Genomic DNA, 24,750 nt, shown 5'->3' with positions numbered 1-24,750 from the left:
CGACGTCTCGGTCCGTCCTGGACCATTCTCAAGTCGATTGTCGATTGTCATTCTCACAATCGACTTGAGAATGGTCCAGGACGGACCGAAACGTCGTCGTCCCTTCACCTTCTAGTGTGTGGTCTGGTCAACATACTTTGAGCCGGTCGGCCGAGCGAACAGCACGCTGGACTTGTGTTCCTGTGATCCTGGGTTCGATCCCAGGCGCCGGCGAGAAACAATGGGCAGAGTTTCTTTCACCCTATGCCCCTGTTACCTAGCAGTAAAATAGGTACCTGGGTGTTAGTCAGCTGTCACAGTCTGCTTCCTGGGGATGGAGGCCTGGTCGAGGACCGGGCCGCGGGGACACTAAAAAGCCCCGAAATCATCTCAAGATAACCTCAAGATAGCCACGGCATTGTGACTCATCGCCTGCATACCACTAATGATTTCATCGGAACATGTAATCAGTTTCAACAAATACATATTTGTACATATTTGAACAAATGCATATACAGTATGTTGAAATATAGCGACGTCCTTATTTTATATATTTAAGGTGGGTCGTTTTTTCTTTAAGTAAATCCTATATATTCAGAATAACGACTTCAGTACATATTTATTTATTTATTTATTTATATACAAGAAGGTACATTGGGTTTGATAGAATACATAGCATAGTATTTACAATCTTGTAAAGCCACAAGTACCCGCAGCATTTCCGGCATTTTTCCTTTACCTTCACGTAGATGGAGACTCGCCAATTAGCACCGGATAACCATGAGAACTCTACCAGTTCTCGACCAGTTCTCCCAAAGCTTTACCCCAATGTTTGATTGGCTAATTTCTGTCCCCATTATTCCCCCTATTACTAACTTTAAGTTTGCTCGCCCTATTTTCATTTGAGCCTTCTTCACCTCATGGATAAATATCACGTTAGTGGGATTTCTGTGTGAGTATTATTATTATTATTATTATTATTATTATTATTATTATTATTATTATTATTATTATTATTATTATTATTATTTTGTACAAAAGTTGCCTGTTGATACAAGTTAGCGATGGATACACTTGTGTAGTCAAAACACACCTGGGAAATATATATATATATATATATATATATATATATATATATATATATATATATATATATATATATATATATATATATATATATATATATATATATAAATATTCCACACACACACAGTTCTGCAGTTATAACTCTCCTTGCTTTGTCATACATACCATTAATAACCTGCTTCCTGCTCCGACATCCACTGCTGCCGCCTCTTTTATCACACACACACACACACACACACACACACACACACACACACACACACACACACACACACACACACACACACACACACACACACACCTATTCTGTGACTCCGCTGCCACCCTCATATGCCACCGTGGAAGGAATAGAAGCTCTTTATTTAACACGTGGATTAGTTCTTAGTATTAGCCACTTGGAGGGGCAGGGAGACTACCTTAAGATGGCAGGGTTACCGGACTTGAGTTTCCGGTAACACTTCACCCATCGTTCCTCTCACGTCGGAGGCAGACACGGTCATTCGCCTCTTCCTTGAACATCCGTGCGTGAGTTCACATCCTCAAATATTCTTGAATAATAGCTTAAACATTGGGGAGGATGATTCGACGATCAATTAAACCAGGCAATGAACCAAGAAGAGGTTAACTGGTCTGACTAGCCAGCATATACTGAGGAGACTCAGACAGGATTGCTTCTACCTTTGCAATGAATTTAATGTCAATAGCATGTAAACAAGAAAGAGGTTAATTTGCTTTATCGTAATATCCAAGAACAGAGGAGAATTCTGTCTTCATTCCTGCCTGTGTCTCCCCCAAACTTTCCCTTCCCCCAAATCTGTTTTTCCCATCTCTGAGCTCATTATTCTGCCCAGGGCACGACCAGGGCAGGATCTGGGTAGGATAAAACCACGACTCCTCCCAATCAACCCCCTCCAAAACCGGCTAATCGAAGGCTTGGATGTAGGATTATAAACCAATTACCGAGGCTTGCCTTCCATGTTGCCAAGGTAGACGTCCCCCGAGGCTTAACCCCTGTAGCACTATAGACTTATATGACATCTGAAACCTCCTCCCCTCACCAGCCTCCATCTTTCCCTCTCTCATAGACTCCTCGGCCTGTGTTGCCACGTTCTGAGGGGAAAGGGGACGGATCAGGAGGCGTAGCTACCCTCGCAGACAATAACCTGCCAACAGTCATTATGTATGCCGACAGTTTAATATGTCTTGCTTTTCACCCAAGGTGCCTGACAGCTGGGTGGACAGCGCTTCGGATTCGTAGTCCTGAGGTCCCGGGTTCAATCCCCGGTGGAGGCGGAGACAAATGGGCAAAAAGTTTCTTTCACTGTGATGCCCCCCCTGTTACCAGCTAGCAGTAAATAGGTACCCGGGAGTTAGATAGCTGCTACGGGCTGCTTCCTGGGGGTGTGTAACAAAAAGGAGGCCTGGTCGAGGACCGGGCCACGGGGACGCTAAGCCCCGAAATCATCTCAAGATAACCTCAAGATATGTATGAAGCGTTCCACCACAACCAGGAAGAACATAACATATAACACTGGAGAACACTCGTATCTCCTCCAGAAGAACAAACTGTTGTTAATCAGTCTATTTCATCTACTACAGTAGGTAGTAGATTAAATAGACTCAAGTCTGTCTGGCTCAAGTCTGGCCCCGGGCCGGGCTTGGGGAGTAGAAGAACTCCCAGAACCCCATCATCAACCAGGTACCACGTTCACTCTCAATGTCCTTCCTGCTTCCATCTCAACTACCCTGCAACACCCCCTAACACTTCCTTTCTAGTGACCAGTTGACCTTATCCTTCCAACGAGCAGGTGACCTGACCCGTCTAGTGAGCAGGTGACCTGACCCAGACGAGCTCGTAGCATGTGGCCTGGAGGGAATCGTTCCACCAGTAGTGGTTGAAGGAGGCCGGGTTAATGTTCCAGTGGAGAAGACTGAACCCCAGACACTCCAGGCGCTGGAACATCCTCCACAGCCTCCAGTATTTGCTGGACGACCGTCGCACGTCCTCACCTGCCCGAAATATGATATCATAATAATGCTAGGTGTACAGGGGCATTAAGTGATAGAAAATGTAACCATTTGCCCAAGATTCGAACCCAGAATTGCCGGCTGAGTCGAGAATGAACCCGATTGTACTACCGGGATCTTTAATGTTACTGGATATCTACCATTTCATTAATTTCCCTTGTATATTTAGTTGTCAAAGTGTGCATGGAAAGTAATCCTCAGAGACTCACCCTTGTAGCGGCCAGGATGTATCTCGAGGCCCAGGTGGGTGACGGAGGCCAAGATCTCCGGCTGGTGTTCCAGCACCTCCTCCAGCGTCTCTACCTCCATCCCTTCGATGTCCATCTTCAGGTAGTCGATCTTCCGCCCGACGTGTCCCAGCTTCTTCATGATCCCTCCCAGACGGTCCACCTGGCAGGGGAAGTGGGAACTGGTAATGTAAATACAGGCCACCTGGCAGGGGAAGTGGGAACTGGTAATGTAAACACACAGGCCACCTGGCGGGGGAAGTGGGAGCTGGTAATGTAAACACACAGGCCACCTGGCGGGGGAAGTGGGAACTGGTAATGTAAACACACAGGCCACCTGGCGGGGGAAGTGGGAACTGGTAATGTAAACACACAGGCCACCTGGCGGGGGAAGTGGGAACTGGTAATGTAAACACACAGGCCACCTGGCGGGGGCGTCCGGCCAGTCCGGCGCCGGCTTCTAATCATCTACAACACCTTGTAGATGGTCGGATTAAGCTCGAAGAGGTAGTTGTGTGGGCTAACACCATTGGGCATTTTAATCCTGATAAAGTATATAAGGACGAGGGGGGGATAGAAGAAGCCCAACTCGTAAGTAACATGTACAACAGGCATTGTATTAAGATGTATGTACCTGGCCCAGGCGGGTGTTGCCAGGGGCTCCGCCAACACCCAGCCTGAAGAAGGTGACGCCGGAGGAGCGTTGGTGGTCCCCAACAGCCATGGTGGGGTCGAACGAGAACACCTGCAGGAGGATCAGATCTTGTAGCATAAGCACACATGAAGACAGGATTCTGAAGACGGCATGATATAAATATTAACATCGTTACCTGTTACGGTTTCCAAGGAAAGCCTAGCAACGATATAGTTCATGGATATCATGGTTGAGGTCTGGTCGTCGACCGGGCCGCGGGGACGCTAAGCCCCGGAAGCACCTCAAGGTATCATTCCAGTTTGTTCTGGTGTTGGGCATAAGGCCTACCAACCACTAGAGTGCTATTAGGCTTATCAGCTTCTGGAGGGATATTAATTAAGGCTTATCAACTTCTGGAGGGGGTATTAAGGCCTATCAACTTCTGTTGGGTTAGGTTATGATTGGCGTCTAAATTCAGTCCTTTCCGACATCGAGTCATTCCCACTATAACACTAGACGGCCCAAAGAGTGTTTTAAGTTATGAAGGTTAATGCAAGAGGTACAATTTTAGTGTAAATTTGGTTCTAAGGATTTGACTGAAAGGAAGAAGCTAAACAAGATGGCACCTACTGTAGCTCGAAGAGAACAAGTTCCCGCCTAATGTGGTGACACGGGTTTGAAGGGTATTCAGAGAGAGACACGAGTGGCTGGAGTTGCAAGATTGCAAACAATGAGCGGGCACCTACGCTCCCACTTGGCACTCAGCACCTACACACCCACCTGGCACCCGTAGGCGGCCATGGCGTCGTCGAAGGACCACTCATTTTTGATGCCGAAGGAGTAGACGAGGCAGCGGGCGGGCGGCGGGGCCAGAGGAGGGTCCATACACGCCCACTTGTCCCCGTCTATGAACCTGACGCCTTCCTTCCACTGATCTGCTCCGCCGAACTGTCTCTGTAACATGAAGTATGGATCCTGTCGGCCTATTCTGGCATTTGTATAGGCACTTGCGGCGGGTAGAGCTGCCTTACTCTATCTTTATATGAGTAATACTTGTTTACTGCATGGGTTTGTGAGCCCCTTGAGGGACTTTATATAGACGAGGGGAGAAGTAGCCTAAGCTATCCCTATCCTTTTGAAATGTACTTCGTGTTCTCAATAAATTTACTTGAATTAAATTCTACTCCTTGCAGCGGTAGAGCCGCCTTACCATATCCTTGCAGGGGTAGAGCCGCCTTACCATATCCTTGCAGCGGTAGAGCCGCCTTACCATATCCTTGCAGGGGTAGAGCCGCCTTACCATATCCTTGTAGGGGTAGAGCCGCCTTACCATATCCTTGCAGGGGTAGAGGTGCCTTACCATATCCTTGCAGGGGTAGAGCCGCCTTACCATATCCTTGCAGGGGTAGAGGTGCCTTACCATATCCTTGCAGGGGTAGAGCCGCCTTACCATATCCTTGCAGCGGTAGAGGTGCCTTACCATATCCTTGCAGCGGTAGAGCCGCCTTACCATATCCTTGCAGGGGTAGAGCCGCCTTACCATATCCTTGCAGGGGTAGAGCCGCCTTACCATATCCTTGTAGGGGTAGAGCCGCCTTACCATATCCTTGCAGCGGTAGAGGTGCCTTACCATATCCTTGCAGGGGTAGAGGTGCCTTACCATATCCTTGCAGGGGTAGAGCCGCCTTACCATATCCTTGCAGCGGTAGAGGTGCCTTACCATATCCTTGCAGGGGTAGAGCCGCCTTACCATATCCTTGCAGGGGTAGAGCTGCCTTACCATATCCTTGCAGGGGTAGAGGTGCCTTACCATATCCTTGCAGGGGTAGAGCCGCCTTACCATATCCTTGCAGTGGTAGAGCTGCCTTACCATATCCTTGCAGGGGTAGAGCCGCCTTACCATATCCTTGCAGGGGTAGAGGTGCCTTACCATATCCTTGCAGGGGTAGAGCTGCCTTACCATATCCTTGCAGGGGTAGAGCCGCCTTACCATATCCTTGCAGGGGTAGAGCTGCCTTACCATATCCTTGCAGGGGTAGAGCCGCCTTACCATATCCTTGCAGGGGTAGAGGTGCCTTACCATATCCTTGCAGGGGTAGAGCTGCCTTACCATATCCTTGCAGGGGTAGAGGTGCCTTACCATATCCTTGCAGTGATAGAGCTGCCTTACCATATCCTTGCAGGAGTAGAGCCGCCTTACCATATCCTTGCAGGGGTAGAGGTGCCTTACCATATCCTTGCAGGGGTAGAGCCGCCTTACCATATCCTTGCAGGGGTAGAGCCGCCTTACCATATCCTTGCATGGGTAGAGCTGCCTTACCATATCCTTGCAGGGGTAGAGCCGCCTTACCATATCCTTGCAGGAGTAGAGCCGCCTTACCATATCCTTGCAGGGGTAGAGCCGCCTTACCATATCCTTGCAGGGGTAGAGCCGCCTTACCATATCCTTGCAGTGATAGAGCTGCCTTACCATATCCTTGCAGGGGTAGAGGTGCCTTACCATATCCTTGCAGGGGTAGAGCCGCCTTACCATATCCTTGCAGGGGTAGAGCCGCCTTACCATATCCTTGCAGGGGTAGAGCCGCCTTACCATATCCTTGCAGCGGTAGAGCCGCCTTACCATATCCTTGCAGTGATAGAGCCGCCTTACCATATCCTTGCAGGGATAGAGCGGCTGCTTGAAATATCCGAAGAATTGTTTGATATCTTGTAGTGGTTCCACCTGACAGTTGTTTACAGCTGTCGCCGCCCAATCAACACCTGCCGTGCCTGTCAACACCCCCCCAACAACACACACTGTCAATATACACCTGGTAAACTACTTACTATCATTTACAATTGTTACTAACGACTCGAGAGTGATTACATGATTAACTTAACATTCTAAGAAGCAATAGATTGTCGTTCAACACATGGGAAGACAAGGAAGATCATCTAGTAAGGCTATTGAAGAGAGATTATATATTATATAAAGCTCTCTAAATTTAAATATACTCTAAAGGAGTTCCAAAGTTAGTATCGGAGCATCACCGTCACGCCATGTGTATATATATATATATATATATATATATATATATATATATATATATATATATATATATATATATGCGAACAAGCCTGAATGGTCCCCAGGAGTGCCGGCGGTGGGGTGGTTCAAATAGCCTCGGCTATCACCTCATTATGTCCGGTCGTGATGGTCAAGTGGATTAAGGCGTCTTGTACATACCAGTTGCGTTGCTCCTGGGAGTATGGGTTCGAGTCACTTCTGGGGTGTGAGTTTTCAGTTATATATATATATATATATATATATATATATATATATATATATATATATATATATATATATATATATATATATATACACACACACACACACACAGCTGGACTGGAGATTAAGGACGTGCCCAAAATGCTACGCATGTTAGTAGCTTCACAAGAACGTAGCAACATCAGTGCTATGTACTCTCATAAACCCAATGTACCGCCTTGTATATTAATAAATATTGAATAGGTGTTTTAATCAAAATAAATCAGCTTCTCGCTGGACCTTGGTAAACTGATGTAAACCCAGCAACATTGTCATCACCTCGGTAAACTGTTCTCAGTTGTTGTTGTTGTTGTTATAGATTCAGTTACTCGGAACAAGTTCCAAGTAGCACGGGCTATGGTGAGCCCGTAGTGGACTTACCTGGCACAGGAGCGGGGCAAGTAGCACGGGCTATGGTGAGCCCGTAGTGGACTTACCTGGCACAGGAGCGGGGCAAGTAGCACGGGCTATGGTGAGCCCGTTGTGGACTTACCTGGCACAGGAGCGGGCAAGTAGCACGGGCTATGGTGAGCCCGTTATTGTTCTCAGCTTGTGTGTCAATAAATGTATTGTGAAAACCGTACATGGAGTGAGGTGGAGGACCCCAGCAGGTGAGGGAAGGTAACGCCGTGTGATCACTCACTCACCCACCCACACTGAGTCGTGAGGACCCACCGTGGGTAAAGAACCATGGTGCGTTATTATAGCCTTGTGGTAATTGTGAAGTATACCCCGGGGGGGGGGGAGGAACGGTGGGAGCAGCTTACCGTGGGAGGCGGCGACCGTGGGGGTGACGGCAGCTTGTCTCCGGAACAACCTGCCAGAAACACCTTCGTCAATAGTTGTTTTTGTCATTTTAATTTATCTATCACAAACGTGGCCATGCATATGCAGGCGATGAGTCACAATAACGTGGCTGAAGTATGTTGACCAGACCACACACTAGAAGGTGAAGGGACGACGACGTTTCGGTCCGTCCTGGACCATTCTCAAGTCGTTAGTCAAACTAACATCGACTTGAGAATGGTCCAGGACGGACCGAAACGTCGTCGTCCCTTCAACTTATAGTGTGTGGTCTGGTCAACGTGGCCATACATCTTCAATGCTAACTAACGAGTAAATATAGCCTTATGTCCTCCACGGATAGGGTTAGAGGACAGTTGCACATATAGTTCAAGGATTGATTGAACAATCAACCACAGAAGGTGATTGTAGAGCTTTTACACTGCTAATGTAAGCTACATATGTAAGTACATAGGTTTACGTCTGTCCTACATATACTGTGTTCGAGGTGTGATCTTTTACGCATATGATTACATAAACAGTAGAAGCCATGAGGAGCAGGAGTCCAACCTACACACACTGGGCGTTCCCAAGCAATTATTAGGATTAGCATAGGAGAGTGAAGGGCGGTAGAGCAGTGCAGGATGAAGGGAAGACAGATTCTGCAATCAGTAAAGGTGAAAGACCTGGCAGTAGACATAACCCCAAACCCCAGCGAGCATCAGAAATATTACAGGAACAACCGTGGACATCTTCAAGAGGAAACTAGATTGTTTCCTTCAAGGAGTGCCGGACCAACCGGGCTGTGGTGGGTATGTGGGCCTGCGGGCTGCTCCAAGCAACAGCCTGGTGGACCAAACTCTCACAAGTCAAGCCTGGCCTCGGGCCGGGCTTGGGGAATAGAAGAACTCCCAGAACCCCATCAACCAGGTATCAACCAGGTATCAACCAGGTATCAACTAACATATAACTAACATGTGGACATTTGTTGACCAGACTACACACTAGAAGGTGAAGAGACGACGACGTTTCGGTCCATCCTGGACCATTCTCAAGTCGATTATGATCACAATCGACTTGAGAATGGTCCAGGACGGACCGAAACGTCGTCGTCCCTTCACCTTCTAATGTGTGGTCTGGTCAACATACTTCAGCCACGTTATTGCGACTCCTCGCCCGCAACATATGGACATAACTGCAAGAAGTCCACACTAGGAGAACAGCAACGGCTGCGTGTAAACGGGCTCACCATAGCCCGTGCTACATGGACACTTCGGCCTGAGTAGCTAAATCTTTAACAACAACAAGGCTGCGTGTGGCATATTGTCCAACGGTCATGATCCATTCGGAAAGTTGGACAAAGGGATTCATTGATTGATGAAGATTAAGCCACTCAGAAGGTGGCACGGGCATGAATAGCCCGTAAGTGGTGGCCCTTTTGAGCCATTACCAGTATCAATAGACGATACTGGAGATCTGTGGAGGTGCGACTGCACCCTGCGTGACGGGAGATGTCTCCCGTGTGGACAAAGGGGGCTTTTCGGGTCTTATATACAACGAAGGTGAGACCCACATTTCAGTATGCATCTCCAGCATGGAACATTTACCTGAAAAAGGATAAAGAGAAAGTAGAAAAGGTTCAAAGATAGGCAATGAGACCCGTTCCTGAGCTTAAGGGATTGAGCTATGAGGAAAGACTGAGAAAACTGGACCTTACCACACTACAGGAAAGAAGAGATAAGGAGGGACATGATAACAACATATAAGATTCCAAGGGGAATTGACACGGTAGACGAAGCAGCGTTGTTCAAAGCTATGAAGATTGGAACAAGGGATGGAAAACTAGAGACGCAAATGAGCCAGAAACGAAGAATTTTTTTTTTAGTATTAGATCCGTCAAAAAATGGAACAGGTTAGACGTATAAATTGTTGCTGATAACTCGATTTATAATTTTACATTTAAATGGGATAAAAGAGTGAGAAATGAGTCATTAAATTAATCTAAGAATGTTCGGAAGGTGGAGCTAGTAGCCTGGCTCGACCCTGCAGGCACATCTAGGTGAGTACCTGTCACCCACCACCTGTCACCCACCACCTGTCACCCACCACCTGTCACCCACCACCTGTCACCCACCACCCACCACCTGTCACCCACCACCCACCACCTGTCACCCAGCACCTGTCACCCACCACCCAGCACCTGTCACCCACCACCCACCACCTGTCACCCACCATCCGAGGTACTAACGTGATCAAGCTGAAACAAATGACAACAAAGGTTGCCGTTGTCACTGTTTTATGAATAGCTCTCTGCATCCCCCTTCCCCCTGGCTGGTCTCTGGTTCACTGTTGGGTCTCTCCCCTGGCTGGTCTCTGGTTCACTGTTATGTCTCTCTCCTGGCTGGTCTGTGGTTCACTGTTGAGTCTCTCTCTCCTTGGCTGGTCTGTGGTTCACTGTTGGGTCTCTCTCCTGGCTGGTCTGTGGTTCACTGTTGGGTCTCTCTCTCCTTGGCTGGTCTGTGGTTCACTGTTGGGTCTCTCTCCTGGCTGGTCTGTGGTTCACTGTTGGGTCTCTCTCCTGACTGGTCTGTGGTTCACTGTTGAGTCTCTCTCTCCTTGGCTGGTCTGTGGTTCACTGTTGGGTCTCTCTCCTGGCTGGTCTGTGGTTCACTGTTGGGTCTCTCTCCTGACTGGTCTGTGGTTCACTGTTGAGTCTCTCTCTCCTTGGCTGGTCTGTGGTTCACTGTTGTGTCTCTCCTGGCTGGTCTGTGGTTCACTGTTGGGTCTCTTCCCCTGGCTGGTCTGTGGTTCACTGTTGTGTCTCTCCTGGCTGGTCTGTGGTTCACTGTTGGGTCTCTCTCCTGGCTGGTATCTGGTTCACTGTTGTGTCTCTCCTGGCTGGTCTGTGGTTCACTACTGTGCCTCTCCTCTGGTGGGACTGTGGTTGAGTCCTGTACTGCTTCAACCCCCCCCCCCCTTTCCCCCCCCCCCCTAGCGTGGGAGGGGGGAGGCGAAATGCTCCCCGCCCCTCCGTTCGTCACACCATGATGTGTGACAAGCAGTCATCACGTCTTGTCACGCTGTGGTGATTCCCGACATGACTGCAGCTAGTCACGATTGTGTGTGGGGGGGGGGAGTGTGCAGGTGGGGGGGGGGGAGTGTGCAGGTGGGGGGGGGGGGAGTGTGCAGGTGGGGGGGGGGAGTGTGCAGGTGTGGGCGTGCTGGTGTGTGCTTCGGAGACACCTGTGTGAGAGTTATACATGTCATCATGTACGAACAGCTCTTCCCCTACTTAGTATAAATCAGCATATTATGTCCCTGCTAGCTTGGCTTCCGTTCCCTAAAGAGTACCAATAGTGTTATTATTAGTCTGTTTAATATAATCTAAACAGCCCTTGACAAAAACGAGTTCCCAAGTGACCTCTACATTAACCTGAGAAAGACCTTTGATACTGTAGATCATAACTACCTCGTGTAAAGGAGGAAATGTATATGTTTATCTCTCAGAATGGTCGGTGATACGTTGATTTATTTATTTATATATTTATACACAAGAACGTACATTGGGATTGTGAGGGGTACATAATAATAATGATTTATTTAGAAACAACACATACATAGTTGCAGAGTTACAGTACAAACATTCTGTTAGATTTAAAGATAGAGGTATTACATACAGTACATAAAGCCTAGCGTTTCGCATTGCATAGCCTAGCGTACGCATAGCGTTTCGGGCAGGTCCTTAATCTAAGAAAATTTTAAGTAGGTAAATACTTGCAAAATTTATAAAAATTATAACAGTTACATAGCAAGACAAAATATAAAAGATGAGAGAAAAATTGTAGGCGTATTAAAGCACATAGGTAGCTCAGATTGATTGCAATGACAGCTTGAATGGTAGTTTAACAAAAATTAGTAGGCACAATACAGCATATGGCTAGCACATAAAAGAAGACAGCAATGAACACAATGATAAAGTTGTTTGGGTTAAGTACATAAAGATTGGGAGATTGGGTAACACTAGATACGGAGCAAATTTAAAGCTCAGTGTAGGAAACTACGAAGATGAAATTAGGTACTTTTTGGTTTTGTTTTTAAATGAGGCAAAAGTTTGACAGCTTTTCAATTCACTAGGGAGTGAGTTCCATAGACTAGGTCCCTTAATTTGCATAGAGTGTTTACACAGATTAAGTTTGACTTTGGGGATATCAAAGAGATATTTATTTCTGGTGTGGTGATAATGGGTCCTATTACATCTGTCCAGGGAGAGTTTCAGAGCATGGTTTGCATTTAAGAACAGGGTTTTGTAAATGTAGTTGACACAAGAGAATGTGTGGAGGGAGTTAATATTTAGCAAGTTAACGGATTTAAACAAGGGAGCTGAGTGTTGTCTGAAAGCAGTTTGTTATTATTCTGATAGCAGATTTTTGCTGGGTGATGATGGGCTTAAGGTGGTTTGCAGTGGTAGACCCCCATGCACAGATACCATAATTAAGATAGGGATAGATTAGTGCATAATATAGTGAGAGGAGAGCAGAGTTAGGAACATAATATCTTATTTTGGAGAGTATACCAAGTTATTGCTTGTGATGTGTTTATATGTATGTATTAACACAATGTACTGAACGGGGTGAGAATAGCTTGAGCTACCTCATCCCTTTGTGTGTATTTTACCTCAATAAACTTATTTCAATTTCAATAACTACCTCTTACTTAAACTTCACCACTATGGTATCCGAGGCCTTGCTCTGGACTATATTCGTTCCTATCTCAGTGACAGACACCAATATGCCATCAATAGCATAGCCTCCACCACTCTACCACTGACAGTAGGGGTGCCACAGGGCAGCATCTTAGGACCTCTCCTATTTCTTATATACATCAATGATTTGCCAAACGTTTTTAACATTCTTAAACCTATATTATTTTCTGACGATACTAGTCATCTATTCTGTCCCCAACCCGCACACACTAAATAATATTGTCAACAATGAATTTTAAAAATGTCCACTCATGGATGTCAACCAACAAACTTACACTGAACATAGAAAAAAACTTACTACATTTTATTTAGAAGTAAATCATCAAATCAGATTCGACTTCAGATAAACAATGTTAACATAAGCAATAAAAATGAGGGAAAGTTCCTTGGCCTCAAGACAGACAAGGACTCAACTTCAGAACTCATTTAGAACGCATCACAAAAAAAAGTAAAAAACGGTCGGAATACTTTCTAAAATCATATATTATGTTCCCCACTCTGCTCTTCTCTCGTCATACTACGAACTAATCTATCCCTATCTAGCATACGGTATCTGTGCATGGTGCTCAACCACTGCAAAGTAACTGAAGCCTATCATCACTCAGCAAAAATCTGCTATCAGAACTGTAACAAACTGTCTTCAGACAACACACAGCCTCTCTATTGAAGTCCCTTAACATGCTGAACATACACTCACTCCACACGTTCTCACGTGCTGTCTACATGTACAAAACCTTATTCCTAAATGCTAATCTTGAACTGAAACTTTTCCTTAATAGGTGTAATAGTACCCATGAGCACCACACCAGAAATAGATATCTCTATGATATCCCCAGTTAGGCTAAATCTGCGTAAATTCTCTATGCAAATAAAAGGCCCCAGTCTTTGGAACTCACTCCCTGATGAATTAAAAAATTGTTCCAACCTATGTCATGTTCAAAAGTAAAACCAAAAAGTGCCTAATTTCCTCCTCATAGTTTCCTACCTTGTGCTTCAAACTCACACTGTATCTTGTACTACCCACTTCCCCAATATTAGTACTTAAAACTAATTAAGTTCATCTTTACCAGTGTAATCACCTGTCAATTGATATTGTTGATATAAAACCTTGCTACAATGTACTTTTTCACCTTACCTGATATGTTAGATTAAGGACCTGCCCGAAACGCTATGCATATGGCCTTGCAAGAATGTAAAAATATAACTCTTAATGTAACCTCACCAACCCATTGTATCTTTTTTTTAAATAAATTATTATTATTATTATTATTATTATTATTATTATTATTATTATCATTGAACACAAATTTAGGATGACAGTACGCAGTATGTTATGATGGACGCCCCAAAGTGCTATATATAAATATATAAATATATATATATTTATATATATATATATATATATATATATATATATATATATATATATATATATATATATATATATATATGCGGAAAATCCACAGAGAAATATGATATTTCTTATCATATTTCTCTGTGGATTTTCCGCATAAAATGATCAGTGTTTTGTGATCGTCAATTGCATATATATATATATTATATTATATATATATATATATATATATATATATATATATATATATATATATATATAAAAGTTAGTTAGTTTAGTTCATTTATTATGCACCCCATACCCATCTTGTGGGCGGTAGTGGAAAGGGTTACAGAGGCACATAATGGGCTCAGGGACTGAACCCCACAATTCATTTAGCTAAGCAAGTTACAATCTTGATGAGCTAGTTACAAAATTCAATATAAGTCGTCACATCAACAATGGGTTCGAGATCGACCTCAATTACAGGTTCTAAATTAAGCAACTGACATATGTGAAGAGCTAATGTCACAATTTATATGTTTGTCCTGCACACCGCCCCCCATCCAGTGGGCAGCGGTGGATAGGTTACAATCACTTAGTTACTACCTAGTTAGCAAACTGGGGATATTTGGCTAAAATTTCTGGTAGCAGATCATTTTGAATGAAATATTTACACATCACTGGAACATTGGTTATAGAATTGTCTCTAAATTCACGTATCTTTTCGCACTCCATCACATAGTGACGGAGGGTATCAAAATATATTACTTTGAAACCCATATCATTCACTGAAAAAAATTGGGCTACTCTTATTACAAATCCGCTACTTTAGCCCGTCAGCTGCTACTTTCAGCCATTTAGATCTGGCATCCCTGAGATCAGCTGAGCCGCGTCAACACTGCCGGGACACCATCGTCCACATTATATATATTTTTCTCCAGCTGCTTCTTGGCTAAATTGCATCCTTGTCAGTACTGGTTGATCAAGGTATGTGCTGTCACAGCCTGTTGAGTCACAGAGTCGGTGATAAACCTGTCAGAATGGTAGTTTGATCCCTTGCTATGGGATCGTTATTCCTTTAATCTTTGGTTAGTGATGTGTTCGGGTGAACTGGTGGACACAGGTCACTTTGATACATAAAGCTGTTTACCACCACATTTTAAACACCCCCAACCCAATGAAGCCTAACGTCACCAAGCTTAAGGTCACTTTATTCTTTATACTCAATTAGTATTAAGTTTCTCCTCATTAATGTTTCTCCTGCCCGAAACGCTTTGCGTAATAGTGGCTTTAGGCATTGTATGTACTAGCTCTATCTATAAATCTATCAATTTATGTAAAATCTCTTGTATGTACCTTACTTGAATAAAAATTTATTATTATTATTACTAAGTTTAAGGTCACCAAGATACAAAATTTAAATGTGTCCTGCCACACCCCCCCCCACCCATAAAATGAGTTATCACCAAGCATTGGGTCAGATATCGAGTTTTTCAGACGTGCCAGAATGGGAGAGAAGAGGAAGGTGCCCCAACTGCTGAAGAGCGTGTTAGAATGGGACTCTATTGCATCCGAGAAGTTTGTCAAGTTTGTGGACCAGAAGTATGGGCCACTTGTCAAGTATAAAGGTCATATGAAGGGACTGGAGGTAAACTGTTTATTATTTAACACTTGAATTATAGTGTAATAACCATATAAAGTTATAATTAATACTCCTGTGTTCTTTTTGCAAGTTGCTTCTGTAAAGTATATAATGTACAATTAATCTAACAATTATAAGTACTCTGAGGAAATGAAAATTCATTTATTCAGGCTACTTATAACTGCACTTTCCTTGTATTCATAGGGGCTGCTGTGCAAATTATAATTTCTTGTTAACATATTGCATTGCTGGCTGAACAAATACTTTGTGAATGCTTGAATCATCAGAGTTAACACTACAGTTCTCGTTTTCTGGGATAATCGGTAAACTGGGACTGTTCTAAATATAGTTTATTTAGAACAAGTTAAAGCAATATTAAGGGACTAAAGATGATGGTGATACTAACAATAACTATATTAAACTTGGTTATAAGCTGATGATAAGTATTTATATCTCTCCAACTTCCCTAATGTTATGGTCATCCCTGTTAACTACCCTTGGTTATTCTCAACATGGCTACAAGAAGTAATTTAACATAGTTTACTGTGCCATAGGCCACTTACCATTAAATACACATTCTAAATACTGTACACAGTCTTCAAGAGAAACCTGGATATGTAGTTCCAACTGGGCTGTGGATATGTGGGCCTGCAGGCCGCTCCAAGCAACAGCCTGTTGGACTCTTTCAAGTCAAGTCTGGCCCTGGGTTGGGCTTGGGGGAGTAGAACAACTCCCAGAACCCCATTCAGGTACTATCCAGGTACACATAAATTAGGAACATTAAGACTAATTTGAGAGGAAAAGACTAATTTAAGAGGAAAGATGGTTTTGGCCATCCTGAATGGACAGCACACGGGATTCGTAGTCCTAAGGCTCCGGGTTCGATCCCCGGCGAAGGCAGAAACAAATGGGCAGATTTTCTTTCACCCTCAAGGTAACCCTGATGTCCTGTTCATCTAGCAGTGAATAGGTACCCTGGGAGTTAGACAGCTGCTACGGGCTGCTTCCTGAGGATGTATAACAAAAGGGGAGGCTTGGTTGAGGACCGGGCCGCGGGAACACTAAGCCCCAAAATCATCTCAAGATAACCCTTCTTAAGTCCCCCAGAATTCTATTGGCTGGGCCTCTGATATCACTGCACATAAACATCTGAACCCTAATTACCTTGCCCAGGCATGGCTTCTGTTATATAAAGCCAAAATATTTATTTTGTTACATAAGGCTCTACCAGACTTGTGAAAAAATTCTCCTTTTTATTTCATAAGAAATGTTCACTAATCTTAGGACTGTTTTCAGTTCTCCTGTCATGGTATACCTTGGCTGGTTGGGACTGCCACCCTCATCTTTTTCATTACCGATTTGTTTCTTCGGCAACTCCTAGTCAACATTTTCATTGGTACGTGTTATGATATTTCATTTGTTTAAAATGAAAATAAAATGAAATAGAATTCAACGATAGGGTGAGGGAGGGAATTATCAGGGGAAAGCACCAAGCTATTAGGCTTATATAGCACTTGGAAGAGATCAAGATAAGGATTTGGGATGAGACGAGGAGAAAAGGAATGGTGTCCAACCTCGTCGACGGTCGGGAATTGAATGCCTACCTGCAAGAAGTGAGACCGTGGCTCTACCGTCCAGCCCAAGTGGTTGGGCAACAATAGGGTGACTGCAGTAAAAAACCTTTGTGGATTTGGTTATCAAATAATATCCGTATTTATCAGAATACTGTACAATAAAATACAAATGGTTATTGCAGCTAGTGTTTAAATAATTTGATATTTTAATAAATTCTTGTAATGTTTTCTTAATGAGTACTGCATATAGCACTGTATCTTTCTCGACAGCACTTATAATTGACATCATCGTGATAGCAGTTGCAAAAGGCATCACTCGACGACGACGCCCAGAAGCTAACAAAAAAGACGATATGTTTGGCCAAATTTTAGTAGATAAATTTTCCTTTCCATCTGGACATGCTACAAGAGCTGTGATGTTGAGTATTCTGCTTCCAATGCAGGTAACTTAATATAGGCTACAAAATGCCCATTGAGAACTCTTAGTGCTAATTTTCATCAGTAATTTGATTTTTTTATACATTAGCAGCTTAGCTTACAAATTTATGGTATTGTGAGTTGTCATCTGTAATACGAGTATTTCCTCAATATTTTCTTGAGCAGGTGTGGCATTTTTGCCAGAAAATGAGAAAGTAGTTCTGTGCCACATCATCTTTTCCTTACTGGATGCGTTATGAGGTTCAGAAGACCTCCTGGAGACGTCTGCCAGCCAGAATGTCTCCGGAACCTCAATGCATCCAATAAGGGAAAGAAGAGCTGAACTCAAACGAGGCCAGATCCATCACTGAGGCAAAATCCCAGTCGCACAGGAGATAAGGACAGAGAGTATCTCGAGCCTTCGCCAGGGAAAGGCGAGAAGTTGGAAACTTATGGAAGGACGAACCTTTAATTTCTTTCTCTGTGAGTTGGTAGCTTCAGGGAGTCATGAGGGGCTTACCTTAGGAAACCGGTGTTGAATGTAATGAAATGCCAATTTCTGGGTGAGCCCCGGTGGCTCTCTTGACACCCTCCCTTTCCCCAGGAAGTCGGGGATGGCTTTTCTCATCATTATAGATCTGAGGGTGGAGCAGCTGACTGACCCTGTCTGTCTCCCTCCTGCCCCCCCATATGATGGTGGGAGGTGGGGTGAATGAGCTTGTTCTAGTTTCATGAATTTTCAACACTTTGTTTACATTTTGGGGAAGTCCTTTTGATGATTTTGAGGTTTCAATATTTTTCATAACTAGTAGTGGTATGTTTTATTTTGCTGACTTTGTGGGTGCTGCTCCGGTGATGGCAGACATGATTAAAATTCACTGATAATTTTATCATAGTGCCACAGCTCTCTGCACCTCATTAGAGGGAGGCCAGGTTCTGGCTCACTTAAAAGACCTCTGTGTCTGATGGCACTATTTCGGCATTGTAGCTTCAGGGAGCCACTGGGCCCAGAAATTGGCATTTCATTACATTCAATGCTGTTTTTTTCTATACTGCTTCCTTTCTTATTCTTTGTACTGATGCATCCCTACACCATGAAAATAGGAAGTGGAGTAGTTATGATGATGATACATCCATACTTACATTAGTTCTAATTCTTTGTCACCAAGTCTCAGAAAATGTAATTAAATCAAATACTGTATCTACAAAAATTCAGAAAACATTAAGAAACTAATTTAGGTACAAAAGCTATATTGTATTTAAATCTATATTTATTGATTAATTTCATTTCATTTCAGTATGACATGTTCCTGCCTTTATCAATACTTGTGATGATATGGGGTGGGGCTGTGTGCATCTCTCGTGTGTTAATGCGGCGTCACCATCTGCTGGACATTATTGGTGGTATTGTAATAGGCATACTTGAAGCTCTACTTGTTTCACAAATTTGGTTATCTCCAGAATCTGCTCAGGGATTTGTAAATTTCTTCCTGGATGAGACACAGGCTGGTGCAAGCTATGATGTTTGATTAATGTAGAATTCTTAATAGGTCATATTTTATGTGGGTGTTATTTTTTTTGTAATTCATTAATGTAAATGTGTTTCTTAATATTGGGAAACATTTAGGAAGGAAAACCTGTGTGCTTAAGATACAAAATTTGTTTTACTTTAATCAATATTAAATGACACAGAATTTTGTAAATTACATTAGACAGAATGTGTGTATATTTCACTTCAGTTACAGATGTTGTTGAACTATTAAAAGAAGAGGAAAGGGCCAAGTGTGTGTGGTATGTCCTCCTCAAAACCCACTACCATAACATATGTAATAATTACATGCAGATTATTTTTAACACATGTCTACCTACTTGTTCTGGTCACAAACACAACCTTATTAATACTGAACAGTTACTTGTTAAGAACTTATTATAATTAATAAACTTAATGTTATTAAATAGTATTTATTTTGTACTTTGTTAAATATTAAGTCACCTCTACTACCCCCCAAGTATACAGAAATTTTCAATATCTCTATCTTTAGTGTTAAATCAAAATCAATCCTGTCATCTTTCTGTTGCTTACACAAAATAATTGATACTTTATGATCTAGTATGGTATTATCAGATGCATTGTCCTCTTCCTTCTCACCTCTAGTAAAACATTGAGCAACCTTTTCATTTATTAAAGGAACACATCTTCAAGAAACACATCTTCAAATTGTAATCATCCCACCAACCTTCACCTCCCTGACCTGGCCAACCTTCACCTCCCTGACCTGGCCAACCTTCACTGTAATATTCTACTGTTTTCCAACCACCTCTGCTTTGTACTGTTGCTTATTTGAGTATGGCAGACAGTAGCAGAGGGTATCTTGGAAGATACAGAAGCCTAGAACAGTAGCAGAGGGTATCTTGGAAGAAACAGAAGCCTAGAACAGTAGCAGAGGGTATCTTGGAAGATACAGAAGCCTAGAACAATGACCCATGAGCCTAGATCTCAAATTGAACACACCATGCAAGCCAACTAATATTAAAGTTTGAAATATTTATTAAAAGCAGAAGTTTTTATCATATGGGATGTTATTTTAGAAGAATGGGTGGTGTGGTGGTTATGTTATGGTTGAGTAACATGGTACAAGAGGGCAAGTAGTTGCTGAGCAAGTATGCCAATTTCAATTTCTAGCAAACTGCTACAGCATTTCGTTTTTAATTAACTATGTAAGGGGGAGATTCTGAATAGCAAGTGCCAATTGGCACTGGCTTATGGCAAAAGATTCTGTAGCAATAGAACTATAAGCCACACTTTCTCCCCCCCCCCTTCCTCCCAACTGTTCAGTGTCAAAAGGGAGGGGGGGTGTCCATTTACTGTACCACTTACATTTTAGTGTGGGCTTCATCCACTATTCTGATGTTAGCTGGAACATTTGTGCCAGCTGCTGGTTTGAAAGGCATACCATGTGCCAATTCAGGAAGCTTTTCACGTTCCTCACTGCATGTCAGCTCAGGACCTCACTACCATGTTGGGAGGCAGTTGAAGACTAACCAATCAACATCCCAGGCTGGAGAGCAGTGCCAGCTCGGGGACAATTTACCACCTGCAAAAAAGTTAATACTCTTAATCTACAACATCTCTCATCTTTATCTAGCCCCCAAACCTTACATTTGTCAGCATTAAACTGCATCTGGTAGTCTTAACCATTTCAAAACTATATAGGGCATCGGTATTTTTTATTTGCCAATTCTGCAACTATTGCAGTCTAAACCATAATCTTGCGAATAACCGAGGTCCAAGGAGAGCTTTTAGGCACTACTTACAACACTTCACCCAACTTAACCCCATTTATACTAATTTCCTTTGGTATAGCCATGACCTAATCAACTTCAGCCAGCATTCCCAATGATCCGAGCCCCCTATCAATTTTGCGCCACTATCAAAATCTCTGCTGAAGTCAAGGTACACAAAATCACAAACCTTATCACCATTTCCTCAATTATGCAACCTAATCCATGAACATTTAGTAATAAAACTATGCGATTCATGTATCTAGTCATGTTTCTCAAAAAGAGTAGAGAAATGGCACTTGCAATGTTAGATTCTAGTAACTTTCCTCACAATAGACTAAGCTAATTGGTCACTAACTTAAGCGTTAAAGTTAACTCAAACTTTTCCTTTAAAACTTGCTATATTAGGAACTTTCCACGACCGGTCTTTACCCGACGTAATTAAATAGGGTAAAAACGGTATATTAAATGCAGTAAAACTACGGTAAATTCAATATGATAAACTTGCATTCTTTAAGCATGGGCTGCATAGTAAGTGAACTAAACTAAATGTTAAGCACCCTGGCAAACCACTTCGTTCTATTCAATTTCTTTAATCACTTTGTCCGGCTAGAATTATTAGATTAGATTAAAGGAACACCCTCCCTGGTAACGGCTGAACTAGTTAACCAAATACAAATATTTAGGTAAAATACTTTCATAAAACCCGTCTACTTCCCCCACCAGTAGACTTGTTCAGCTAAAGGCATAATGTAATGTTCCACTTTAGTAAATAAAGACTTAAAAAAACACTACCCCATCTGTGTAGTTACCAGTTACCTGACATTCTACGCTTAAAATAACCCATCTATTCCCCATAATTGTTCGATATAACTTACCTCTCACCCGCTGGTCGAGTACACAGCAGTATATATCCTCCTCCATCACTCACCGCGTGGATACTATTTCATCCTGGCCGCAAATTGCCTCAAATCACCTACGTTGTCCATAAACACATATAGAAGAGCAACTGACCGTAACACCCGTATAGCGATCATCACATAACGTGGGAACATTAGTAGTACTGCTGTCAAAACATAGATGGCTCCAGGACAAACGGTAATTCCTATGGACTCGCCTAGTTATGCGTAGGGAATTGAGCTTCAGCTGTTTGGTCCCGCCCCTCAGCTGTATTCACCTAGTTGTACTCACCTAATTTGTGCTTGCAGGGGTTGAGCTTTGGTTCTTTGGTCCCGACTCTCAACCGTCAATCAACAGGTGTACAGGTTCCTGAGCCTATTGGGCTCTATCATATCTACACTTGAAACTGTGTATGGAGTCAGCCTCCACCACATCACTGCTTAATACATTCCATTTGTTAACTACTCTGACACTGAAAAAATTCTTTCTAATATCTCTGTGGCTCATTTGGGTACTAAGTTCCCCTTGTTTGTGTTCCACCCATGTTAAAGAGCTGTCTTTGTAACTATCAAAATGCATATATCTTTGCTTTCACTTCAGTTATATTTATGACAAGGGATTTAAAATTTGCCTATATTTCTGCTTCTCTGATGACATTAAAAACTTTCGTTTATTACAGTATCTACATAAAATTAACATTTATCTTCATTAGGTTGTAGTTCTCATCAATAGGGAGAGCGTCGGTAAAAAAAAAAAAATTGTTTAAATATAAATATCTTTCCTCTCTCAATAATATGCCCGAAACGCTATGCGTACTAGTGGCTTTAGGTATTGTATGTACTAGCTCTATCTATAAATCCAATATTATGTTTGTAAATCGACTATTTATGTACTTTCCTGAATAAAATGAACTTTACTAATATCTAATCTCTGTGACTAAAACGTAAGAACGACTTTATCTATGCCTTTTTGATAACATATACAATTATAAGCTTTATTAGTGAATCTCTATTAATTAAACAATATATCAGAGAGTGTGTAAGGTTCGGTGTTCCATGTGCGAAGAGACATGGGAGATTTTACATCAGTACAGTAAATGTTTTAAGTAGCGAACGCATACTAACGAATAACGATTAGTATAGACCAACACTATTGTTCTATGAAGTCGATTTAACTTCCAGACATGTATTTTTCAATAAGTCTTAAATATTTTCTTGCTAGTTATGTTAGACATTATTAGAAATACGTATTCTACTTGTTAATATAATAAACTAAATTTGCGATCATTTAAGGAGAGAAGTGTGACGACTGGATCACTGTGTACAGAAGGTTGATATGCCAACAAACACTTTCCAGACAACAATATATCTTGGATAAGTCGCTCCACAACATTGACACCTGGACCGTTGACTTCCTATGAGGCCACATATTTACTTATTTCATAATGGAAGTATATTATTTTATAGTAAATATATGTTTTCTCGTGTTCTGCATTAAGTACCAACATTATAGTGAATAAATATACCATATTTCTTCATTATTTAAGTAATGCTAGGAGGCTTTGAGTAGCTTTGGGTCATTAGGTGAACAGAATCTCCAATAGATGGGGCGAGAGTCGCGCTCTCGCCCGAGCGAGAGTCGAAACTTATTTTAGAATTGATATATCTTTGTCCTCCAACAAGATATATTTCCTTTGGTGCACTCACAATAACGAGCATATCTCTGTCTTTCTGAAGGCATATAATATTTTAGGCTTTATAAGCGTATCTTTGTTAATTACACACTATATTGGCAAGTGCGTAGGCTTCTGCATTCCATGACCGACAAGCTACTGAATGCCACTATAAAAACGTATGTATCTTCACTTGAGCTTTATATATGTCTATGTTAAAATATTTAAAATGAAGCTTATATTTCTATCTTTCTTGAGACATATAAAACATATGCGTTTATTAATGAATTTACGTGAAATAAGCATTGTTCTGAGAGAGAGTTGCTCTGTCGATCAGTCTGTGCGGGGTCGGAACTCGGCGATTATTAAAACACATGTATCTGATTGATTGATAAAGATTAAGCCACCCAAGAGGTGGCACGGGCATGAATAGCCCGTAACACATGTATCTTCATTAGAACTTTATATATATCTATGGTAAAGTATTTAAAATGAAGCTTATATTTCTATTTTGATATAAATGATTTAGATTCAGGTTTGAGTAGCAACATTTGCAAATTTGCCGATGATACGAAAATCGGTAGGGAAATTAATTCGGAGGAGGACTCACTATCACTTCAAGTTGATCTAGATAGGGTTTTGAAATGGTCAAAGGATTGGCAGATGCAGTTTAATGCTGATAAATGTAAAGTTCTGAGGTTAGGTAATGATGATAGAGTTACAAGATACGAGCTAGATGGTGTTGTGATTGCGAAGTCGGATTGCGAAAGGGATCTGGGAGTTATGATTAGTAAGAATTTAAAACAAAAGGATCAATGCATAAATGTTCGTAATAAGGCAAATCGGACACTTGGATTTATTAATCGCAGCGTTAGTAACAAGACACCTGGTGTGGTTCTCAAGCTATATCTTGCTCTAGTTAGGCCCCATTTAGATTATGCAGTTCAGTTTTGGTCGCCATATTATAGAATGGATATAAATTCACTTGAACGTGTCCAGCGTAGGATGACTAAGTTAATTCCCCAAATTAGAAATCTTTCATATGAAGAAAGATTAACAAAGCTTAAGTTGCATTCACTGGAAAGGCGAAGAGTTAGGGGTGACATGATAGAGGTTTACAA

The 24,750-nt window shown here is 42.3% G+C and overlaps 2 protein-coding genes across 4 annotated transcripts in view; one reads left to right on the top strand and one right to left on the bottom strand.

Moving 5' to 3' along the window:
• LOC123768148 (polyisoprenoid diphosphate/phosphate phosphohydrolase PLPP6) overlaps positions 1-22,879 on the top strand; it is a 40,618-nt gene extending 17,739 nt beyond the window's left edge. The window contains exons 1-5 of one of the 3 annotated variants that reach the window (XM_045758498.2): positions 14,974-15,129; positions 15,640-15,790; positions 17,081-17,180; positions 17,629-17,801; positions 19,074-22,879. In XM_045758498.2, the coding sequence (XP_045614454.1) occupies positions 15,650-15,790; positions 17,081-17,180; positions 17,629-17,801; positions 19,074-19,304 (645 nt within the window). In that variant the 5' untranslated portion in view covers positions 14,974-15,129; positions 15,640-15,649 and the 3' untranslated portion in view covers positions 19,305-22,879. Of the gene's footprint in view, positions 1-14,973; positions 15,130-15,206; positions 15,347-15,639; positions 15,791-17,080; positions 17,181-17,628; positions 17,802-19,073 lie in introns of those variants that run through there. The other 2 variants (XM_045758500.2, XM_069307032.1) reach the window with 2 other exon arrangements.
• LOC123768288 (probable methyltransferase-like protein 24) lies at positions 1,186-20,792 on the bottom strand. Its single transcript, XM_069307031.1, has 7 exons — positions 20,654-20,792; positions 8,029-8,078; positions 6,605-6,723; positions 4,735-4,908; positions 3,955-4,065; positions 3,303-3,483; positions 1,186-3,075 (listed from the first exon to the last, which is right to left on the bottom strand). The coding sequence occupies exons 1-7, from the start codon at positions 20,725-20,727 to the stop codon at positions 2,888-2,890; spliced, it is 897 nt and encodes a 298-aa protein (XP_069163132.1). The 5' UTR covers positions 20,728-20,792; the 3' UTR covers positions 1,186-2,887.
• Positions 22,880-24,750: the final 1,871 nt, after the last annotated feature.

This window comes from Procambarus clarkii, chromosome 59 (genome assembly GCF_040958095.1).
Source record: "Procambarus clarkii isolate CNS0578487 chromosome 59, FALCON_Pclarkii_2.0, whole genome shotgun sequence".
NCBI lineage: Eukaryota > Metazoa > Arthropoda > Malacostraca > Decapoda > Cambaridae > Procambarus > Procambarus clarkii.
The sequence above is the reverse complement of the archived record's forward strand: the minus strand, read 5'-3'. Positions and strand labels throughout refer to the sequence as shown.

What these genes read in the sequence shown, in the direction of transcription:
- LOC123768288 (XM_069307031.1), bottom strand. Translation starts at nt 20,727, where the DNA reads ATGCCTTTCAAACCAGCAGCTGGCACAAATGTTCCAGCTAACATCAGA. An exon ending in CACGGTCGCCGCCTCCCACG is followed by an intron (nt 6,724 to 8,028) that starts GTAAGCTGCTCC and finishes GGGTGTTGACAG; the next exon opens with GCACGGCAGGTGTTGATTGG. An exon ending in GCAACACCCGCCTGGGCCAG is followed by an intron (nt 3,484 to 3,954) that starts GTACATACATCT and finishes TTCCCCTGCCAG; the next exon opens with GTGGACCGTCTGGGAGGGAT.